General features: G+C 35.7%; 2 protein-coding genes and 1 pseudogene across 2 annotated transcripts; 1 reads left to right on the top strand and 2 right to left on the bottom strand.

Moving 5' to 3' along the window:
• Positions 1-598: 598 nt before the first annotated feature.
• On the bottom strand, positions 599-9,500 carry LOC145613013 (rhodanese-like domain-containing protein 4, chloroplastic). The gene is made up of 16 exons (XM_081668089.1): positions 9,210-9,500; positions 9,038-9,111; positions 8,301-8,381; positions 7,930-8,014; positions 7,578-7,675; positions 7,307-7,394; positions 6,337-6,685; positions 5,640-5,887; positions 3,648-4,306; positions 2,920-3,022; positions 2,715-2,801; positions 2,158-2,235; positions 1,996-2,070; positions 1,532-1,612; positions 1,078-1,404; positions 599-998 (listed from the first exon to the last, which is right to left on the bottom strand). The coding sequence occupies exons 1-16, from the start codon at positions 9,483-9,485 to the stop codon at positions 951-953; spliced, it is 2,757 nt and encodes a 918-aa protein (XP_081524215.1). The 5' UTR covers positions 9,486-9,500; the 3' UTR covers positions 599-950.
• Positions 9,501-11,360: 1,860 nt separating this feature from the next.
• On the top strand, positions 11,361-14,830 carry LOC145614360 (pentatricopeptide repeat-containing protein At4g01030, mitochondrial-like; annotated as a pseudogene).
• Positions 14,831-16,507: 1,677 nt separating this feature from the next.
• Positions 16,508-19,375, bottom strand: LOC145614331 (abscisic acid receptor PYL9-like). The gene is made up of 3 exons (XM_081669371.1): positions 19,060-19,375; positions 18,005-18,220; positions 16,508-17,070 (listed from the first exon to the last, which is right to left on the bottom strand). Exons 1-3 carry the CDS (start codon positions 19,156-19,158, stop codon positions 16,876-16,878), a joined length of 510 nt encoding a protein of 169 aa, XP_081525497.1. The 5' UTR covers positions 19,159-19,375; the 3' UTR covers positions 16,508-16,875.
• Between the last annotated feature and the right edge of the window lie 882 nt (positions 19,376-20,257).

The raw sequence follows: 20,257 nt of genomic DNA on the forward strand, positions 1-20,257 counted from the left end.
ATCAAACTTTGGCCCCCTAACTTTTTGGCTTAAGATCGGTCACCGAATACAAAAGATGAGACTTTTAAAAGTATTCTTGAGTTTTTTATTGTTAAATGCCTTATTGACGTGTGTAGTTCTTTAAGCTTGCTTGTCTTATGGAGTACTCTGTGTTACTCAAAAATCTGGCTAATTACCCCTCGTAATTAAAATAGAAGGTCCAAAATGCTGATAAGGTTATCTTCAATATTGGAATTTGGAAAGGACACATTTTTATATTTATTCTTCCTACAATGCTTGATTACTTTCCCTATATCCAAGATCACTAATGATACTTAGGTACAATTCTATGGGAACCTTAATTAATGAGTCACCAGATTAATCTTACTTATATCTGATATCAAATGGTAAATCAACTAACTACGAAATCTCTACTGGCTGAAGTCGGTGTATGTGAATATACTCATGGTTCGAAGGTTATATGATTCTGATAGCAAGATACTTAGCTTGTTTTTTCGAAATCTAGTAGCTGGACTTACAGACCAAGGAATGTGAGGAATTGCTGGATATCACACTCTTTGTAGGCAATAGTCCTGCTACTTCTGTTGAGGTTTAAAGGTTCAATGCATGCAAAACCTGATTCTATATTTTCAATGACGATGGTTTAAGCCATTACTTGTAATCGAGTTTATACAACCTGTAACTGTTGGCACGACTGATGGCTTCAAAAGCCTGGATGTATACTGTATAGTTTATTGAGCTACAAATTCTGGGAAGGGAAAACAAAAAAGACTCAATTTGCAATATGCACCTCAAGGTAGCTAGCAAGCGACTAGTACACATATTCCGACCTAGAAAGGGAGATAGCCAAGCTTCTCTTGGTTGCATCCCCCATAGTAAGCTCAATTTTCACATGTAGTTTCATGTAGATGGCACAGAATAACAAAACTAACTTGATAAAGCTTCAACTCTCAAGGTTGTGAAGGACAAGGGGAAGTTGGAGGCTTGAAATCTGGATACTGCAAAAAGAAAAGGGCGAAAATCAAAACTAGTTCAACAATTTCTCAAAGAAGAAGAAAGAAAAGGAAAGATAATTACTGCAGCATATGGCGAAAGTGGCCTTGGATGTGATACTGTATTAACTTCGTTCTGGGGTGTGGAATTGATTTCTGGGGCAGGTGCTTCTTCTACTGGTTCCACGGCAGGCTGTGCAGTTGCTTCTGCTACTGGTTCCACGGCAGGCTGTGCAGTTGCTTCTGCTACTGGTTCAACGGCAGGTTGTGCAGGAGCTTCTGCTTGTGGCTCAGGGATAGATTCAGCTTTCTGGAAGCTGTTTTCAGCAACAGCAGCTTCAGGGGCTGCCTCTGCAGGTGCTGGAAGAGACTTGCTATTCACGCTTATTGGTAGAAGGGCGGTTCCTATTTGCTGCCATCCATATTGGAAATTGAGACGATAAATCAGAGAACTTGAGGTATCAATTAAAAAAGCTTAAATCTGCCAAAACCCCCATTCATATTGGAATAATATGTATTATCGAAGATTGATTACTTACCTTTATATCTGAAACGAGCTCATTGGGAGCAACCTTGGTGGTCAGGAATTCATCTACTTGTTTCAATGTTTGCTTTCTATCCTGTCAGAAGAAACCAGAATAACATAAGTAAAATCAATTTATTAGATAATCGTACTGTAGTTAAGCGTAAGATGCTAATACTATCAATGCAATTATTCAGAATTTCAAAAAAAATCATATACACAATAGAAGGCATTGATTGGGGCCAACTGGGGTATCCAATGAATCAATGATCAACTTTTTTCAGACTTGAACTGTCATTTGTTTCCAATGACATAGGCTATGTTCTTTTCACCTATCAGTTACAACAAAGCTGAGTTCAATTCACAACTAAATTCAGTACACATTAGTTCCAAATTGTTCGGTTAAAGGTGAAAGAACGAACACTTAATAATGTCCACAATAGTGTTATATGCCTAAAATGTCCGATAGTGATGACTTACCTCTGCAAATAAAAGCTTCTTGCTAAGCAGCTGAATTATTGCTGCAGAGCCTAGCAGTTGGAGAACAGTTTCCATCTGAAAAGTAAATTAGGAAAACCAAAGATGAATAATTCTTTAAAATAAGGAAAGTCTCTATTCTTGAAGTAAATATTAAAATTTAACCTCTGTAAAAGCCAACAAACCCAATCCAGCAGCTGCTGCTGCGCCAATCCCTAGTACTGGTAATGTATCAGCACTCTCCTGCATTTTAGAAACTCGTTGAATTTGTAAAAATGCAAAAAAGCCTAAGACAAAGAAGTAATAAGAAGGACGAGATGGTTAAAAACAAGTTGGATCATTTGGCTAAAAAATACTCCCCGTGTCCTATAATTTTCTTGACAGTTCGACTATAATTTCTTGTCATTTTTCAAAGTTCTTCCATCAACGAACTTTGATGGTTTTTTTTTTTTTTTTTTTTTTATCATTTCACATCATGTGGATAGATTTATCTTGAAGAGTGAATACAGTGAAAAGAAATGTGAAGAATTCGGGAACCAAGGACTGAAGGAAGTATGCATTAACTAAAGAAGGTTGGCCCTAATGTTTAAAGCTTCAAAACAAAGCAATTTCCTGAAACATAGTGAATCAAATGGCCATATCTAGCTCGAAGTACAGTTTCCTTTGAATCTTAAGCAGCAAAAAGATATCTCATACATTCATAGAAGAGCCAAGAAACATACATCAAACGCACCACCAAATGCTTCTGTCAAACTACTTAAATCAAGGCTGAAAGTTTTCTTTGGTTCAATCCAAGGGAGACTGCTATTCTGCAATGCAGCAATTCATCTCATTAATCCGATGAGTATTGAAGTATCAACGTTTAAATTCAAAAGACAAAAGAAATACTGTATAACTTTTGAAAATTGGAAGAAGTGCAGGACATACCTTCCATCCGCGAGGTCCCTCTGCTCCATCTTTGATAGCATAAGCAGATTTGAACCCATTTGCAGTCACCAACTCTGCTACTAACTCAGAGTTTCCATCGAATCTGACAGAATCACATAATTAAAACATTGGTATTAACTATCAGGATTCTGTTCATGAGTTCAGAAGATTTCTGTAGAAAATGGTAACAATGTACAAGTAGTAGATAGCTGTTGCAGATTAGATTAAGCACTAACAAAACACACTCTCTCCAATATTGTGAGAGGTGAGCTATGTACATTGTACGTCTTCCCCCCACCCCATCCAGCCTAAACCAGGACACCACGGTATCTTTAGAGGTATTAAGATAATGTTATACATCATAAAACATCAATCCGAATAATATCTTTATTATTGCTTCCCTATCTAGGGCGCTGTCAATCCTTAAAGGTATAAAGATAATGTTGATGTCGATATGGACAAGTTAACAATTTATTAATGGCCCTAGAACCTATAATCAAACTCATCAAACAATGTATCACACACACTCAAACTGATCATCAAAAACTAACTTCTATCTTCTTTATCACTCAAAACACAGGATGAAATCGAAAAACACTTCAACCAATTATTAACAGAAAGTCAGAAATGATTAGATTAGCATTGTAAGGAAACAAGAAAATTCAAACCAAATCAAAAGCAAAGAAAGAAAACTAAGTTAAAAAAAACATTGAGCTAAGTGTTCTCACTTGTCTAGGATATACAAAGTAGTATTCTCAGGATCCTTAAACTTCAAAGACAACTTCTGCAAGAACCCTGGCTTATCTTCACCTCTATACACAATCGATACCGCCTTTTTTTTCAATCCTCGAATATCGGGACTACCAACTTCCCTCGACTCCTTTAAGGATCTAATATCAAGAAGCTGAGCATTAGGCTCATCAGCCAACTTAGCATACGCAACTTTAGCAGACTGAACCCCAAATGGCTTAGGTTTACCCCCAAAAACTTGGGATAAAAGCAAGGGAACAGCAATTACAGCAACTCCACCAGCTATAATTAGTGGGTTTTGAACAATTGTTTCAACAACACTTCCTGCATCAAATTCAGCCCCAGGATCTGCATTTACTGATTGTTCTAATGCTTCTTCATATGTCAGAGCACCAGCAAATTTAGCATTCAATGCAGAAGAAGCTAAAAGCACTAAACTTCCATGAAATTTTCTTGCAAAATCATCTGTAAAATTTGGTGGGTTGATTGTAATTTGTGGGAATTTAATAGAGGGAAGTGCTGGAATTTGTGAAAATTTTCTGGGTTTTCCTCTTTGATCATGAACAACACATATTGGCTTCAATCCTACTACATTGAGGGCCTCCATTGCATAATTTTTCCCAGAAAATTTCTGAGGCTCTCAATTATATTCAAGATTTTTTTTTTTTTTTTTTAAATTGAAGAATATTTAATTCACCATGAAAGATACTTGTAAAAGTTAAAAAGCTATCTTTGTTACAAGTTGTAAGCTAAGCCAAAAGAATTGGCTTCACAGAATGCAAAGTGTTTTTGGCTGGGGTGGAAGGTGATGACATGGAAGCAAGATCATTGGTTGTCCACCAGATGAATGACACGTGGCATGAAAGGATGAGATGTTGCTGATTGTCTAGAATGCACGATGTCATGATATCATGTAAAATATGATTGTGTGGATAACATTTTAGATGGTTTATGAAGAATAATTTAGATTTCTGGGAAAATACTAGAGCTTAAGCCTGATTATACAGTAGTACCAGAGTTAAATGGGAGTACAGGCAGAAAGGTCCAAAATAACCATCTGTCTTGTACAACAGAAAGAGTAGTACGCTTAATTTTCCAACTTTTTTGTACTACAACTCTACGAGTACTACTCAACTTTTTATTTACACCATCGACAAACAACGATGATCTAATCTGGTCTAATTTGATGAAGATGACCCTAACTTAAAGCAAATCTAAAAATCACATATCAACATATAAAATTAAATGAAAGAAGCAAATTTATTGCAACGAATTTAATTGTATTATTCATCATTTAAAAGAAAATGAAAAAAATAAAAAATAAAAAATTAAATTGTACTGTAGAACATACAAGATCTTTAGTCTATTTTATGCAAAAAGGGAAAAGCTTAATAAAACAATATAAAAAATTAGGGAAGAAAATTAGAAAAGAAAAATTATATAACAGAAGAAATTTTTGCCAATGATTTAATTTCCAAAATAACATTAGTAAATTTTAGTGTTTAAAGCACTGATTTAAGGTACAGTGGTGAGATAGGTGCACTATTTAACAGCTATTTAAATGCTCCATATATGAGCATGTGATTTTTTTTTAAGGTGAGATTGTGCAGTGTGCACCTTATTCATGAGGTATAAAAGAAATTGCTTTTAAGCTTGTTTTATTGGAGTAAGGATAGTTCATACTGATAAGTGATAACTGATACAACAGTGGTTTGAATGCAAGCTCATCGTAACACTAAGTTCACAAATGTCGAGTGTACAAAGTATAGTTCTTAGCAAATCATGCCAACCTTTTTCTACTCTTTATATTCAACTCTGTAAACTTTTCAGTGAGCTTGGGTCAAGGCTGTTACATCCTAAAACAACTTAACAAACAAAGCTATTACTAGGCTAATACACTAGTCTCACCTAGATAGATAAGACAGTAAATTCAGGTGAAACAATGGGTTGGGTTAGAAGTGTGCCTAAAGAAGATCGAAGAAATAATCTAGTCCTTGGCCTATTTCCCAGATTGAGATGCCAGCCCCCCATGAACGTGCTTCCTTTAGTCGCTCTGCTATTGACATCAAAGTAGGATAGAAGACTGCATGTTTGTGATGTTGATCATCAGAATACAAGAAGAAATGCTCCGCAAAGTCCTTTTGCCACCTCATGGTGGGTTTGTATTGGTCCACTAAAGAGAGATAGTCCCTGCCGGTAATTGCTTGAGCACCACCACCTATAAATTGAGACAGCCGTCAAAAGGGTCTTAAGCTCTAAAAGAAACTAATACACCATACGATAATGTACTCAATACTCAAAAAAATGCCAAGCTAAATTAGGGCACTTCTTCTACAAAATTGCTTGTTCTACTACTTGTCATACACACTCCCTCAAAACCAGTATTCACACTAGATGGAAAGACAATAGGTAAGCTAAGCCTTTTCAAGCAAATTCAAATGAGCTAACCAAGAAGTATACAAAATAAGGACTGTATCAAGAATATGATGCTTCCACTATTAGTATAGCTGAAAAAAGCAAGCACAGGACCCCTTTCTAACGGTTTACCATCCTAGTCAGTACATTCATTCACTCCTAGTACATTCTTCAGTAAGATGTAACACAAATTAACCTATGATTTGCTCACCAAATGCATTCAAAAGAAGAAAAGATAAGGAAACAGCATACCTTCAGCTATTACATAATCGTTCCCATAGAAATTGATTCCAACTAATATCTTGTTCGCAAGGCTCTTCCCACCATCACCAACGAGGAGTTTTATCGTGGAGTGCACCCAAGTCAGTGGTGCATTAGGACCAGGACTATAAGGACTTGAGTAGTCATATGTCATTAATGAGAAACCATCTACAGAGTCACTGAGGGTCCGCAAATCTTCTGGTCCAAAATCATGAGCTTGAAGCTTCTCAGACTCTGAATATGGAGGACCAATGACATACACTAGCTGCAGTGGCTGACCATTCCTTTGTGACCTGACGTTATGCAGGGAATCTCCAAGTTGCTTTACGAATTGTAGTGCCTGCATATCCCGAAGCAAAACTAAGAACATCACATAAGATCTATGGCATTTTAGTGACCTCGTTTATTTTCATGCACAGTAACAAATTTGCTGGAAAACCTAACTCGTACTTCTTGTGTGATTGAAATAGATTGTCTTAAACCCCTATGAAATAAATCAAAAAATTGAATGCATAAGAACATTGTAGTGGAAGCACTGGCATATCTTGTACATCAAGAATCTAAAATGCCCACCCCTTCCACCCTGCTTTCAATGAGGAAGAATTCATTAAATAGTAACAGCCAATAACTTGGTCATGTTCAACAGAATATAGATCCTGAGTTCTGTAAACCCACAAATTCATGCAAAAACAATGGTGCAACATCCCCATCAATCCCAAGAACCTAGTGAGTAATTTCCATTTAAGAGCACTTATGTGTACAAAGAAACAAAGGTGAAGGGTCTGAATATAAAATAACTCTTTAAAAGTTGTAGGCATTGCTCTGGCATAAATAAACATGATCTTCCAAGGAATTTAAAAAAAAAAAAAAAAAAAAAAAGGAAGTCACTCATAGCACTATTGAAATAGATTAAACAGTAATCTCTAAATTGATGGTATAGAGAACGTAAGTCCTATATTACCAATTTTCGCAAAGAAGGATCATGGAGAACACCATGAGCAGCCCATCTTGACCAAGATTCTAGGACAATCCCATCATAGCCAATTTCCCTGTGCAAAAAAGTATATAAACAAATGAGACATGACAATGCACCAAAAAACTGTTATAGTGGACAACATTAGCACAACCATCAGCATCCAAATTCCTGCACTCATTTTGACTTTCTTCCAAACCAAAATCTTAAGATGAAAATTATATCTTGGAAAGAACAAAATTCAGAATAACATGCTTACTTGCACTCTGTTATAAGCAGGTCAATAGCTTTGTCCCTTTGTTTCTTGTTTCTGAGCAGGTCCTTTGGCACTGCTTCAAGGACTACTCTTGGTAAAATCTACACATCAATAATCAAAGTTTATTCAAGAAAGCAGATCATCCTATTAACTTAAACATTCCACAAAGAATAAATAAGTATACAGTACTTTTCAATTTCATTATAGTTGCTATAGGCACTTAATTATTAATCCTGATCCTAAAAAATATGCTGGGGGGCAAAGATGAAGTGACATGCAGAAAGAAATTTGAATTCATGACTCTGCATTCTGCAATATGAAATTTTAATCTAAGTACAATAAGCTGGCCTGTTACCTGAGCATTTCCTCTCAGTCTCAGCTCAGAAATCCATCCTGTATCAGCATTGTGTCTTCCCTCGAGAACTAACTTTGTCCCTTGACTGACCACATGTAAAATAAACTTTTACGAAAAAGGTTTAGATACATATAGAAACAATGTCAACAAGAAGACTATAAAAAAAAAAAAAACCTCTCTTACTCTTTCTTTTCATCTCTCACACACACAAAAGAGGAAAGAAATGCAGATAAAAACAAATAATTGATTTGTGTTGCACCCAAGGAAATAAAAGTATCAAGAAGAGGAAATGATATAAGAGCACAGCAATTGTCATCTATTGAGTATAAGAGCTAGCTTGCAAATTGCAAAATATGTTCACCACAGCATACCTCTTAAGATCGTACCATACAGGAGATAGATGTGTAAACTTGGGGCAGAACCTTTTAGCTAGATCATAACCAGCCGAGTTCCTGCATCATTTGATTAGGTTGGAACTATTAGTATTGGACCCTGGCTTAGCAAAAACAAAGAAACCGATAAATGCTTGATTGAAACCTAGAAGGAAACAAAGCAATAAGCAATCAAGGCTAATTCAATCACCAATATAAGGTTTATTAGGATACCAATGAGCTACTATCATCCAATTGCAAAGTTTGAACTTTAGTCCTACATTTGTTGCATAGGTGCTAAATTTGTTTATTAGACAAGTTCCAAACCCCATTCTCTGCAGAATATAGCGTTCTCCTAGAGGTCAGCACCAATCACACCAAAGCTAATCCGAAAGACAAGTACTTAAGTTCACGTCTATTCGGCACATTGAGCTAGCTTTCGGAATTAGCTCGTCCAAATTAAAAAATGCCCAAGCACAAACACATACAGAGCCATAACTAACCCAATAATGCAAATAGTCCCAAGGTCTTTCTAGAATTCTAGTGTTCTTAATTATGCCATCCTAATTTTCCTATAACCAAGTAAAACCCTAAATTACCACCATCCCTCTGCCTTTCATATTAACAATTCATGATCAAAGTTCAAAATTCAATTCATTTCATAGATAAGAAAATAAACAAATTAAGAACAAGAAAATTGCATGAATGAAAAAATTGGAGAGAGAAAAGTAAATTACCAAGGCGTAATGTAAGCTAAGACAGGATTGGTGAAATGCCGTTGACTAACATTTTCAGAAACCCTAGAATTCTCCTGCATTGCTTAAAACAAACCCAAACAATCAATCAAAAACTCAAACTCAAACAAATCAAAGAACACATCAACGAAATTATACAGAATAGAAATTTTACAGTGAGAATCTCGTGGAAAGTGACATCTTCTTTGACGAGACCTCGTTGATGCGCGAATGAAGGAGGAAGAGAAGGGTGGTTGATACGGCGGTACAAGAATGCGGAAATGGCGGAAGATACGACGAAGACGACGGCGATGATGGCGAGGAAACGGTGGTTGTTGGTGCCATGGAAGTTGTTGGGGTCGGAATTTGGGGGTTTATGTTGTCGAGTTGACGACGAGTCGACTCGGTTGCGACGGCGAGTTGCGTCGGATTTTGGTTGCTTCTTTGTCATTGGAAATTGATGTTTTCATCGGAGAAGATGATGAGATCAGTTGCAGGGGTTTAAGACCCGCGAATTCACTTTAGCGTATACGGTGTAAACTACGTCGTTTAAGGCATTACTCTAGACTCTTAACAAAGGCATTTGGGAGAAATTCAACATGAGAAACATAGTTTATTTCTCAATTGATATTTGTCTGTATTTTATAAATTTAACAATTTGAGAAACAAATTTATTCTCATTTTAAGAAATTGGGTTGGCCTTCGTGTGCTGATGTGCATGTTTAGACTACTAAACCACGTCCGCATGTAACTTGTTTCGGGGTTTTTTGTGATTCCCTCGGATACTGGTCACATTCTGCCGGCAATGAGACTTGAACACCTACAAAAACAACGAATATTCCGGTGCCTCCAACGATCAAGTTTGTGATCGGAATCCGGAAAAGGCTAGAGAGAGAAAGTAGAGAGAAGTTGGAGCTTTTAGTGCTCTATATTTATGTTATGTCGTAATCCCCCCTTCCCATCATAAATGATTGGGGTATTTATAGGGGTGGGAACATGTGCCCCTCTAGGGTTTATAACCTAGAATTTCGTGACATGATTGGCTGCGCAATCAGAGGTCGCCACGTGTCATGAGGGGCGCCGTTTTACGGCTTTCAAGGATTTCTCGGGATTTGGGCCTGAGGTCATCAGGGCCTTTTTCTCTTTCTGATGTTGTATTTGAGTATTGAAGGTACCTGACATGTGGCACCCTGTCAGGTGGACACGTGTCCCTCTCTCATAGGGCCACGTGTCGCCTTCTTATCGGGCCACGTGTCACTATGGGATTGGGCCACGTACCTGGGGTATTTTTACCCTAAACATAACTAGCTCCTACACTTTATCGAATAATGTTCATATATTACTATGAACGACTTATTTATCCCTTATATATATAGCCTCTTAAATACTTTAATCCCATTTTCACTTTTCTTTCTTTTCAAGTTCTAACCCTTACTCTTTAACTCTCTCCCTCCACCCAATCAACCACTAGTCCACCACCACTAAACTCTATTAACCTATATAATAACCACCATCGACAACCACTAACACTAAGAGGTGAGAAAAGGAGCATGAGGAGCAGAGAAACCATAAGGGCAAGGGAATCGTCGGCAACCAGGTACATTTTTTTTAACTTTGTATTTGAGGCAGAATGCCCGGAACATTTGAATCTATCTAGGGGATTTGAAGTTTCTAAGATTCAACATTATCAAATGAGGCATATTATTCATAAAAAACAAAATCGTATATAAATGTATTTTTTTTCTATCGATAAACCACTACTTTTAAAATTTTACAAATTTAACCTCTTAAGAAACAATATGAAACGCCCTCATTATTCATCTTGCTTACTATACACTACTCCCTCCGTCCCTAAATTACATTCCTCCTTTCTATTTTTGGAATTTCAAAATTACATTTCTCCTTTTTATTTTTGGTAAGTTTTTTTTTAATAAATCAACTCTCTTTTTCTGTTTTATATTTAATGCTTTATCACTCATCCTTTCCTAATCTCACTCATAATCCTTGTGCCAAAATACAATGAATGTGATTGGTTAAAAATTTTCAATTAGGAGCATGTGATTAGTCCTTTTTTTGCAAAGGATTGATGACATGTCATGAGTAATAACTATTCTATCTTTATACTTCCCATTGCATTATCTAATTATTGTTATTTGTCTTATTATTCCCTCCTTAGTTCCCGTGTAAATTTCCAAAGAGAAATGTAATTTAGGAACGGAGGGAGTAGAACTTTTCCGACTCAAGTGAGTATGAGTTTATCTCTACCCTTATCACCGTTGACACCGTAATTAAAACAAGGCCTCAGCTTTGATTTAATCAAGTGTTTCATTGATACTCATAAGAGTCATAGCCTTGTTAACTCACCTAATCATATCGGGTCAACCAATAAGTTCCATCCTTAAACTACAGACAGATAAAACCTTATCCACACACATTAACACCATAACAATGGTGGTCCAAACATGGAATGCCCGCCTAAATTTCCCGCTTAACCCTCCTTTCTTCACTCACCATCTTCAGTTTCTCCAATGGAAAAACTTTCTGCCATTACTGCTACTTCTAATACCTTCAATTGCTTCACTTCCCCTGTTCTTCAAACCCCTTCTTCCTTCTGGAAGCTTCCCAGAATCAATTCTTCTAATTTGCATCCTCCCCTTGTTTCTGATTACTTTGATGATCCTGGGAAGATTAATTCGATTCATTTAGTCAATCAATTGCATGCCCAGGTGATTAAATTGCCCCAAATGGGGTATTCAGATGAAATTTCTCAGGTATTGATTACTTCTTACTTGAAATTTCAAGATTTTGAGTCTGCTTTGATGGTTTTTTTTCCGGGTTTTGGGAGGAATTTTGTGGTTTGGAAATCGTTTTTGGAAGAGTTTAAGAGTTTTGGAGGAAACCCAGTTGAGATTCTTGAGGGTTTTTGTGAATTGCGTAGAAAAGGAGTAGAATTTGATAGTAAAGTTCTTACTGTTGTGCTGAAAATTTGTGCAATTTTGATGAGTAAAGGGTTAGGTGTTGAAATTCATGCTTCTTTGATTAAGAGGGGTTTTGATATGGATGTTTATTTGAAGTCTGCATTGATGAATTTTTATGGGAGGTGTTGGGGCACAGATTATGCAGACAAAGTGTTCGATGAAATGCCTGAACGAGGAGTCGCGCTGTGGAATGAAGCCATTGTCGCGGCTATTCAGAATGGGAATCATATGAAGGCTCTGCAATACTTTCAGGAAATGCAATTTATGTCTGTGAAAGCTGATAGTTTTACTATTGGTAAAGCTTTACAAGCTTGTGCCAAAGGAAGAGCTCTTGATGAGGGGAGGCAAATTCATGGGTTTATGTTTAGAAATGATATGGAAAAGGATTTAGCAATATGCAATTCTTTGATCAACATGTATGCAAAAAATAACAAGGTAGAACTAGCTAGGAAAGTTTTCGATTCTATGGATAACTGCAGTTTATCATCATGGAACACGATGATATCTGCTTATGCTTCGGTTGGTTCTTTTGATGATGCAATGGAGCTATTCCATAGGATGGAGTTCCACAATGTGGAATCAGACATAGTAACATGGAATTCTCTCTTGTCTAGTCATTTACAACATGGGTTATACCATGAAGTTTTGAACATTCTACGCAACATGTTGGTGGCAAAATTACAGCCAAATTCGAGTTCCATCACCCCTGCAATTCAAGCAATTAACGAGTTGAATTGGATCAAATTAGGGAAGGAAATGCATTGCTATGTTCTTAAAAATGGATTTCATTGTGATTTGTATGTGCAAACAACATTATTGGACATGTACGTCAAGAATGGTGAACTGGTTAAAGCTCAAGCATTGTTTGACCTCATGAAGACTAGGTATATTGTTGCCTGGAATTCTTTAATTTCTGGATATTCCTCAAACGGTCTATTTGATGATGCTGTGAGGTTGCTGAACCAGATGGAAGAGGAAGATATAAATCCAGATATAATGACATTGAACTCTTTACTTTCTGGATATTCGTTGAATGGCCGTATAGAGGATGCATTAGCTGTGGTAGAGAAAATGAAGATTTTGGGAATGGAACCTAATGTTGTTTCATGGACTGCTCTTATATCAGGTTGTTCACAAAACGGAAAATATAAAGATTCATTAAGTTTTTTCAAAAAAATGGTGGAAGAAGGTATAAACCCTAATGCTGCCACTATATCTAGCTTACTTCAAGCTTCTGCAGGTATGTCTTGGCTACAAAAAGGAAAAGAGATTCATAGTTGGTGCTTAAGAAACGGGTTTGATGAAGATGTGTTAGTGGCCACAGCTCTTATGCAGATGTACATTAAATCAGGAAGTCTGCAGAGTGCCTCTGAGATTTTCCGGTGGATGAAAAACAAGACAATTGGTACTTGGAATTGCATGATTATGGGGTTTGCAGCTTACAACCATGGAGAAGAGGGGATTATGCTTTTCAAGGAAATGCGTGATCTGGGAATTTATCCTGATGCCATAACTTTTACTGCTCTCCTATCATGCTGCAAGAATTCAGGTTTACTTGATGAGGGCTGGAAATATTTTGATAGTATGAAAGCTGAATACTGCATAGTGCCTACAATTGAGCATTACTCGTGCATGGTTGATCTTCTAGGAAGAGCTGGATATCTTGATGAAGCGTGGGATTTCATTAAAACAATGCCTGTTGAACCAGATGCTTCTGTTTGGGGTTCACTACTTCAATCCTGCCGAGTCCATAACAACTTGAAACTTGGAAAATTGCAGCCAAAAACCTCTTTGAACTAGAACCAAAAAACTCTGCTAATTATGTTATACTGATGAACTTATATGCAATGTCAAGCAGATGGGAAGATGTGGATCGTGTGAGAGAAGAGATGACTGCTCAAGGACTGAGAATTCAATTTGGGTGGAGTTGGATAGAAATTTACCGTAAAGTTCATATTTTCAACGAAGAAAAACCTCATCCAGATACAGGAAATATATACTTTGAGCTGTATCATCTGATCTCTGAGATGAAGAAAGCAGGTTATATCCCTGATATCAAATCAGTGTACCAAGATATTGATGATGTTGATAAAGAGAAAGTACTGCTAACTCATACTGAAAAATTAGCCATAACCTATGGATTGTTGAAGATGAAGGATGGTTCACCAATCAGGGTGATTAAGAGCACTAGAATGTGTTCTGACTGTCACACCGTTGCAAAATTCATCTGTGTGTTAAGAAAACGTGAGATTATCCTTAAAGATGGTGTTCGATTTCATCATTTCCGGGAAGGAAGATGTTCTTGCAATGACCATTGGTAGTATGGGCTCTAACTTGTTCTTAATTAGGATGTACGAAGTATATGACTGGATCATAGACATGTGAATACACATTTGTATCAAAGCTACTCATATCTCTAATCAGTAAAATGCTTATTGTCGTTATAGGTTAGAACACCGAGTCATCTATCACCAGATTAAAACTTGTTTTTGCTCTGTACGTTTGATTCAAGTTGTATTGTAGATAGAAAAAGGGGTCTCCAATGTAAGATGCTTATGATCATGTCATGGTTGTTAGTTATTCTGACTTTCTGAGTATTAACTTCAATCAGCAAGGAAGACAGGGTTATAGACTTTAATAAATAGTACATACGAAGTAGTTTAGTTAGCATATTCAAGCAAGTCTTACAGTATGCATTTAGATTCAGCATCTATATCCTTACAGATGGGTGTATAACTGTACATTTATTAGTACCAATTACTCATAAGCAGTTAAGAACATGTGTAATTTTATCTACAAGTTCGTTTCTTTGATCTAAGTCTGATGAAAATTATGGTGTTTAGCTGATGCAAGCTTTTCTCCCTCTCTTAATTCTGCTTTTTTTTTTTTTTTTGAAACCTCTTCCAACTCACTTAACAAAACACTCCTATTAGTAATCTTAAGGGCTTAATAGTTGTAAAATTTACAAAAGACCTCCAAATCGTTAAACACGAACCTATTTGCAATCATGAGATTATCCTCAAGACTAATGAAAAAATGGACTGAAATTGGCACTCAACGACTCAAGATTCTTATTGTCACACAATATTTGATGATTTGAACTGAAATCTAGCATACAAATACAATGATACAAACAGAAGAAAAGACAATGTATATGCAACGTGTGTGAATATAGTAAATAAAACAAATGAAAATGTGAGATAATTCCAACCAAATTTCCACATGTTAAGTAAACATGAAAAATGGGACCAATTATAATGTCTCTATACTTCACCCCTTATCTTTTTTGCCTGGCAACTGGCATATGTTGGATGATTGGCTCAGTCTTGATAAAGTGATCGTGTGACCTACCATTGTTGAAGACTTCAAGTGCTACTTACAAAGAAGCTCATCAAGATATAGCATGACTTAATCTAGTTTGGCTCATTGTTTACCCAAATATATTCACTTATACTATTATGTGTAAACATAGTCCTAGAGAGTTAGCGAACTTGTCTATATCAATATACTTTTCTTTAGACGGAAAAAGAAGAAAACATGATTAACAATTAGTTTAAACTTCAGCAGTAGAGATACTCTATCTAGTATCTAATATTCTAATCTATGCACTTTATATTCAAAGTTCGAAAGTTCATGTCTTTTTATCTATGTACAACTAATTAGTCGCTAATATATATTTCATCTACTTAGATCAACCTATAGAGTGTAACAATAATGTAGTTGTAAAAAAAGTGAATGTTCTACCTTAGAGTTTTGTACTACAATAGCATATTGGCACTTGTACCATGTTGAAGATATGCTTCCATGAGATTCTTGGTTGGCCATTGTTTATCTCAAGTGGGGTTTTGCTTTTCATGGCGTAAAATAGTCTCACTTTTTATTCCAGGTATGCTCATTTTGGATATACCGTTCAATATCTTCCACGTGGCACGTTTTTGTTCCTTTTATCTTTTCTTTTTGGTACATTCATTCAATTGCTTCTAGCACAGTGACACTACAAAATTGTTAGTACTAATAGCTAGAGTATTCATGAAAATAAAGATAGTGCATGGAAAATAATTTGGAGTAATATTGGAAGATACTTTTTTTTAAATTAAATCCCTATCTTATAAAATATAAAATAAACTGATTTTTTTTTGAAATGGTTCAAAACAGAAAGCGGAAAATGACTATCACATTTTATCTTTCTCATTAAAGAAAAATCTCAATTACCCAAGTTACTCGGGAAAAATGTTGTCCCATGTCCTAACATTAAAATCCTTAAGCAATAAGCAATGGACTTTAGTTCCAACTGAATAAGGTCCTTTTACATAGCCGGCTTTCATTAATCTAACCTTGTTTTTCCTAAGCTTACTAGAAAGTTTGCGAATATTGCGATAAAACCAGATTCTTACTAGTTGCTCTTATGCATAGATATCTGATACTGTATTTTATTGCAACTTTCTCGTGCTCAGAAGCTTTAACTTGAGGAAATAATTTACAGATGCAAACTTAATTACCTTCAAGTAGAAAAGTTACATTCACACTTGCCACTACATACATGATATATCACTCTTACAAGAGTGTAGTTCCATACATCAATTATGTACAACTGCAGCACTTGGAATAAACTTACATATACAGCAAAGGTTCATCAAGGATTGCTTCTAAAACAAGCTCACATAAAAATTAAGTAATCATGAAGCCTGGGAGGCAACAACTCCTGCATCCAAACCACGACGAAAAAAAGGATGCAAACAATTGTCCATGACAATCTCCTCGAAGCTTCAAGGAATCAAGCAAGGATCAACGAACTAAAGAGGATCAACTTTCAAGCAACCAAACACGAGAAATTTATACTATAAGTCGAGTTCCCTGTGCCTGCTAACATGCATTTGCCATCCTCTCTGAGACATCAGCTAATGATTTGAGGTTGCAGTTGATTAAAGCCTCAACAAAGTAGCATGTTTCTTCTCTAGTGTTCCCTTCTGGTACATCGACTACAAATGATTCTATGACTAATGTCCCCATCTTCCCATCAATTATCTCAGGGTGAACTGTAATGGTTGAGGAGTAATTCTGCAACAACAAATGAGATGTTCGATTAGCACTTAATCCACCAATGATAACACAACAATAGGTTAGTTACTAGTGAGGTTATCTTTTTCTCTTTAATCCTTCTAGATGCAGGGGATACACAAAATAAGTCTAACATTAACAAAGAATTATACCAAATGTTATGATAATGTATTTACTATTACCACTATTAGTTACGAGTACCTCCTATTATATGCGTATGTGTTAACTATATCTAGCATCAATTTGAAGACTATCACTATCAACTCATATAACTAACATTTGCTCATGAGCCAATATCTTTTGTTTCTTTATTTGTGATTCATTGAATCCAATTACTTTTGCCACAAAGACCACTCTCATTCATGCCCAATACTCGACTTTAAGTCTTTAATTGGAAGTGGACCACGACGAGGATGAGGCTTCAAGCCTTTTCAATTTTTGTGTTCTTCACTTTTCCTATATGCCATCCCTCGAAATTGTCTTCTTGCTTTAATTGGTCGGTAGAGGAATTTGCAAGAATACTGAGGTAAAATCTTTCTCGAATGTCATTTCAAACTCGAAGAGCATCCAACCATATACACCATATAATTAAAGCAAAATGGCCCAATCAAGCTACACCTCCAACTACTTTCATTCATCACTTAACTAAATTGACAGGACTAAAGGATACATGGATAGACGGTTCTAGTTACACGTCGAATTCAAGAACAACGGTTATTATAGACTTTTATACTTGTTTTACTTTAGAGGTCAATTCATAGAAGTGGATGGTAAATTTGTTCACAACCGACTTTTGGATATATCTTGAATACTTTAGCAAATAACATGATATGGAAGAAATAAAGCAAAGCTTTCCAGCATGTCATTGGATAATTTATCAAAAATCTAAATTTAGTTTGATAAAATTACGAAAAGAGAAGCACAATAAGCATACCCTGAGCCTGTGATCACCATCAACAATTCGGACGCTGAGGATGTGTTCTTCATCATCAAGAAGCTCCAATCTTTCAGTGCTAGTTGTGGCAGGAAGACCTGATCTAACATTCACTTCTCTTACACTTCCGATCTTAAGCTCCCCACTCGCTTTGCACCTGCTTATAAACGGCTTGTACTTTTGAGGTTGATCAAATCTCCTAACCAAAGACCATACCTAACAAACACACAACACATCCCTTGATTAACAAGATGAAACAGAACCATAATAAACAACAAATCTTGTAACACAATGATGAAAACTCGATCAACTCGAAGATTTCATAGGACTTTTTTTATATGTTAGTAGTACCATAACAAGATTAATGTTCAATATATCAGTCTACTGACATGCTAGCTAGTTCCTACTGAGCTGATACAATACAGATTTGGTATCAAAGTTGTAACAATTTTTTGCTAATTCCTTCAAAACCCGAACGACTCGAATTTTAGTATATACAGGGCAATTGATTACACTTCATGTTAGACTTTTTTGCTTGAAACTATCAAATCTATGTCATGATATATATAAGCAGATAGCAGTACATGTCTTGTAGCATTTTATACTTTTATTCCCCCTTTCTTAGAAATAATGTAATATTATTACAACAATATTTATACAAACAACTAACTATTCAAGAATCTGACCTAAACAATCAAATTTAACCCTAAATAATTCCACCGGATTACTTATAAATAACAATCAAATGAGATGACATACAAGAATAGACAGCATTATCACACATAACAATCGAAACTCGAAAAAGATTGAATCTTTTAAATATAAATCAACATGAATATAGAAATATAAAGTTTTACTGTACCCACATTTCAGACCTAAAACAACAAACAATACAAAAAAAAACCCAGAAACTAAATTCACCATTTTTCAGATCAAATAATAAACCCAGAAATTATACATCATAATAAACCAAATTCATAAAGGAAATAATGAAAATAATGCAAACGAATTCATTTGAAGAAAAAGAAAAAAAAAAAAAAGAGATAGAAACTTACAAGGTCAACAGGAGCCTTGATGTGTTGGGTAAGAGCAGAGGAACACTGATTAGCTCCAATATTATGAGTATGGTGTCTAGAAATGTATACAGACTCCATTATATGACAAAATCAGAAGAATAATAACCTAGAATATTGATTATTTTGCTTCTTTTTCTTAGAAATTTGGAACAATATTTGCAAGAAAAAAAAAATAGAGGAGTTTAATTCAAAAGCATGATCATCTTCTTGTTGAGAGAAGTTTTGTTTATATTCACATGAGTCATTTTCTGACCATTTAATTAATTTGTGGTTGTTTAGGGTGAGGAAGGAGAAGGCTAAGTTGACAAGGTGGTGATAATTGAGGGTGTAACAGACCAACAGTTTTTGTTGATTGTGGGTGGGTTGAAGTTGTGGGGTCATATTTATACTGTGAGCTACTTCCAAGTTGGTGGTTTTGGCATCTTATTGGCTGCAACTTGGATAATCTTTTGTCAGTTTTTAGTGAAAGTTCAATAGTTATGGGAACAGGTCAACACTCAGCACTAATTTGCCAAATATGAAAAAATTAAAAATTAAAGAAAAATAAATAAAAAGAGTATAGTGTTACTTTTGGGCCTTTGGGGTTGTGGACTTTTGGCAAGGTTGAAGGATGGGATCTCCATTAGTCCACTTTCCTCGGGCATTCGACTCTACATGCGTTCCTTCCGTCTTTTTTTGTTTGCCTTATTGAGGAGAAATTACCTTTTTCTTTATTTTTATTTTATATTAATCATGGTTAGAGATAAAAGAGATTAGTGTTAGGATCAGTATAATTATTTGTAATATGGGACAAAGAAAAATTTGACAAGAATTAAAGGACTGTGACAGTATGTTGTGGTATCAAAGGGAATCATTGAATCATCATGTGATGCATAAACAAGTTCCATGAGATCATTCAAACGTATAGTTTTGCAATGTTAGGCTAGAATTTATCGTGCAAATCAATCCCATGAATGATGTGCACAATGCGCACATGCCCTGACAAATCACATGAATTTGTAAATGTATTGACATACCAACAATGTTATCCTATTATTGATTATACATTTAGACTTAATATGGCGATGATGGATATAATTAAACTATATGGATTATTAAACTAGTTTATGTTTGACAATGTTGTCTATCAAGTGGAAGTGTTTAATGGAATGGAACATGTGCCAAATAAATGCGCTAA

The sequence above is a fragment of the Chenopodium album genome, chromosome 25, assembly GCF_948465745.1.
Source record: "Chenopodium album chromosome 25, dcCheAlbu1.1, whole genome shotgun sequence".
In the NCBI taxonomy this organism is placed as follows: Eukaryota; Viridiplantae; Streptophyta; class Magnoliopsida; order Caryophyllales; family Amaranthaceae; genus Chenopodium; species Chenopodium album.

What these genes read in the sequence shown, in the direction of transcription:
- LOC145613013 (XM_081668089.1), bottom strand. Translation starts at nt 9,485, where the DNA reads ATGACAAAGAAGCAACCAAAATCCGACGCAACTCGCCGTCGCAACCGA. An exon ending in TTAGCTTACATTACGCCTTG is followed by an intron (nt 8,382 to 9,037) that starts GTAATTTACTTT and finishes CAAATGATGCAG; the next exon opens with GAACTCGGCTGGTTATGATC. An exon ending in CACTTTCGCCATATGCTGCA is followed by an intron (nt 999 to 1,077) that starts GTAATTATCTTT and finishes TTCTTTTTGCAG; the next exon opens with TATCCAGATTTCAAGCCTCC.
- LOC145614331 (XM_081669371.1), bottom strand. Translation starts at nt 19,158, where the DNA reads ATGGAGTCTGTATACATTTCTAGACACCATACTCATAATATTGGAGCT. An exon ending in TCAAGGCTCCTGTTGACCTT is followed by an intron (nt 18,221 to 19,059) that starts GTAAGTTTCTAT and finishes TGTGTTTGTTAG; the next exon opens with GTATGGTCTTTGGTTAGGAG. An exon ending in ATGGTGATCACAGGCTCAGG is followed by an intron (nt 17,071 to 18,004) that starts GTATGCTTATTG and finishes TTGTTGTTGCAG; the next exon opens with AATTACTCCTCAACCATTAC.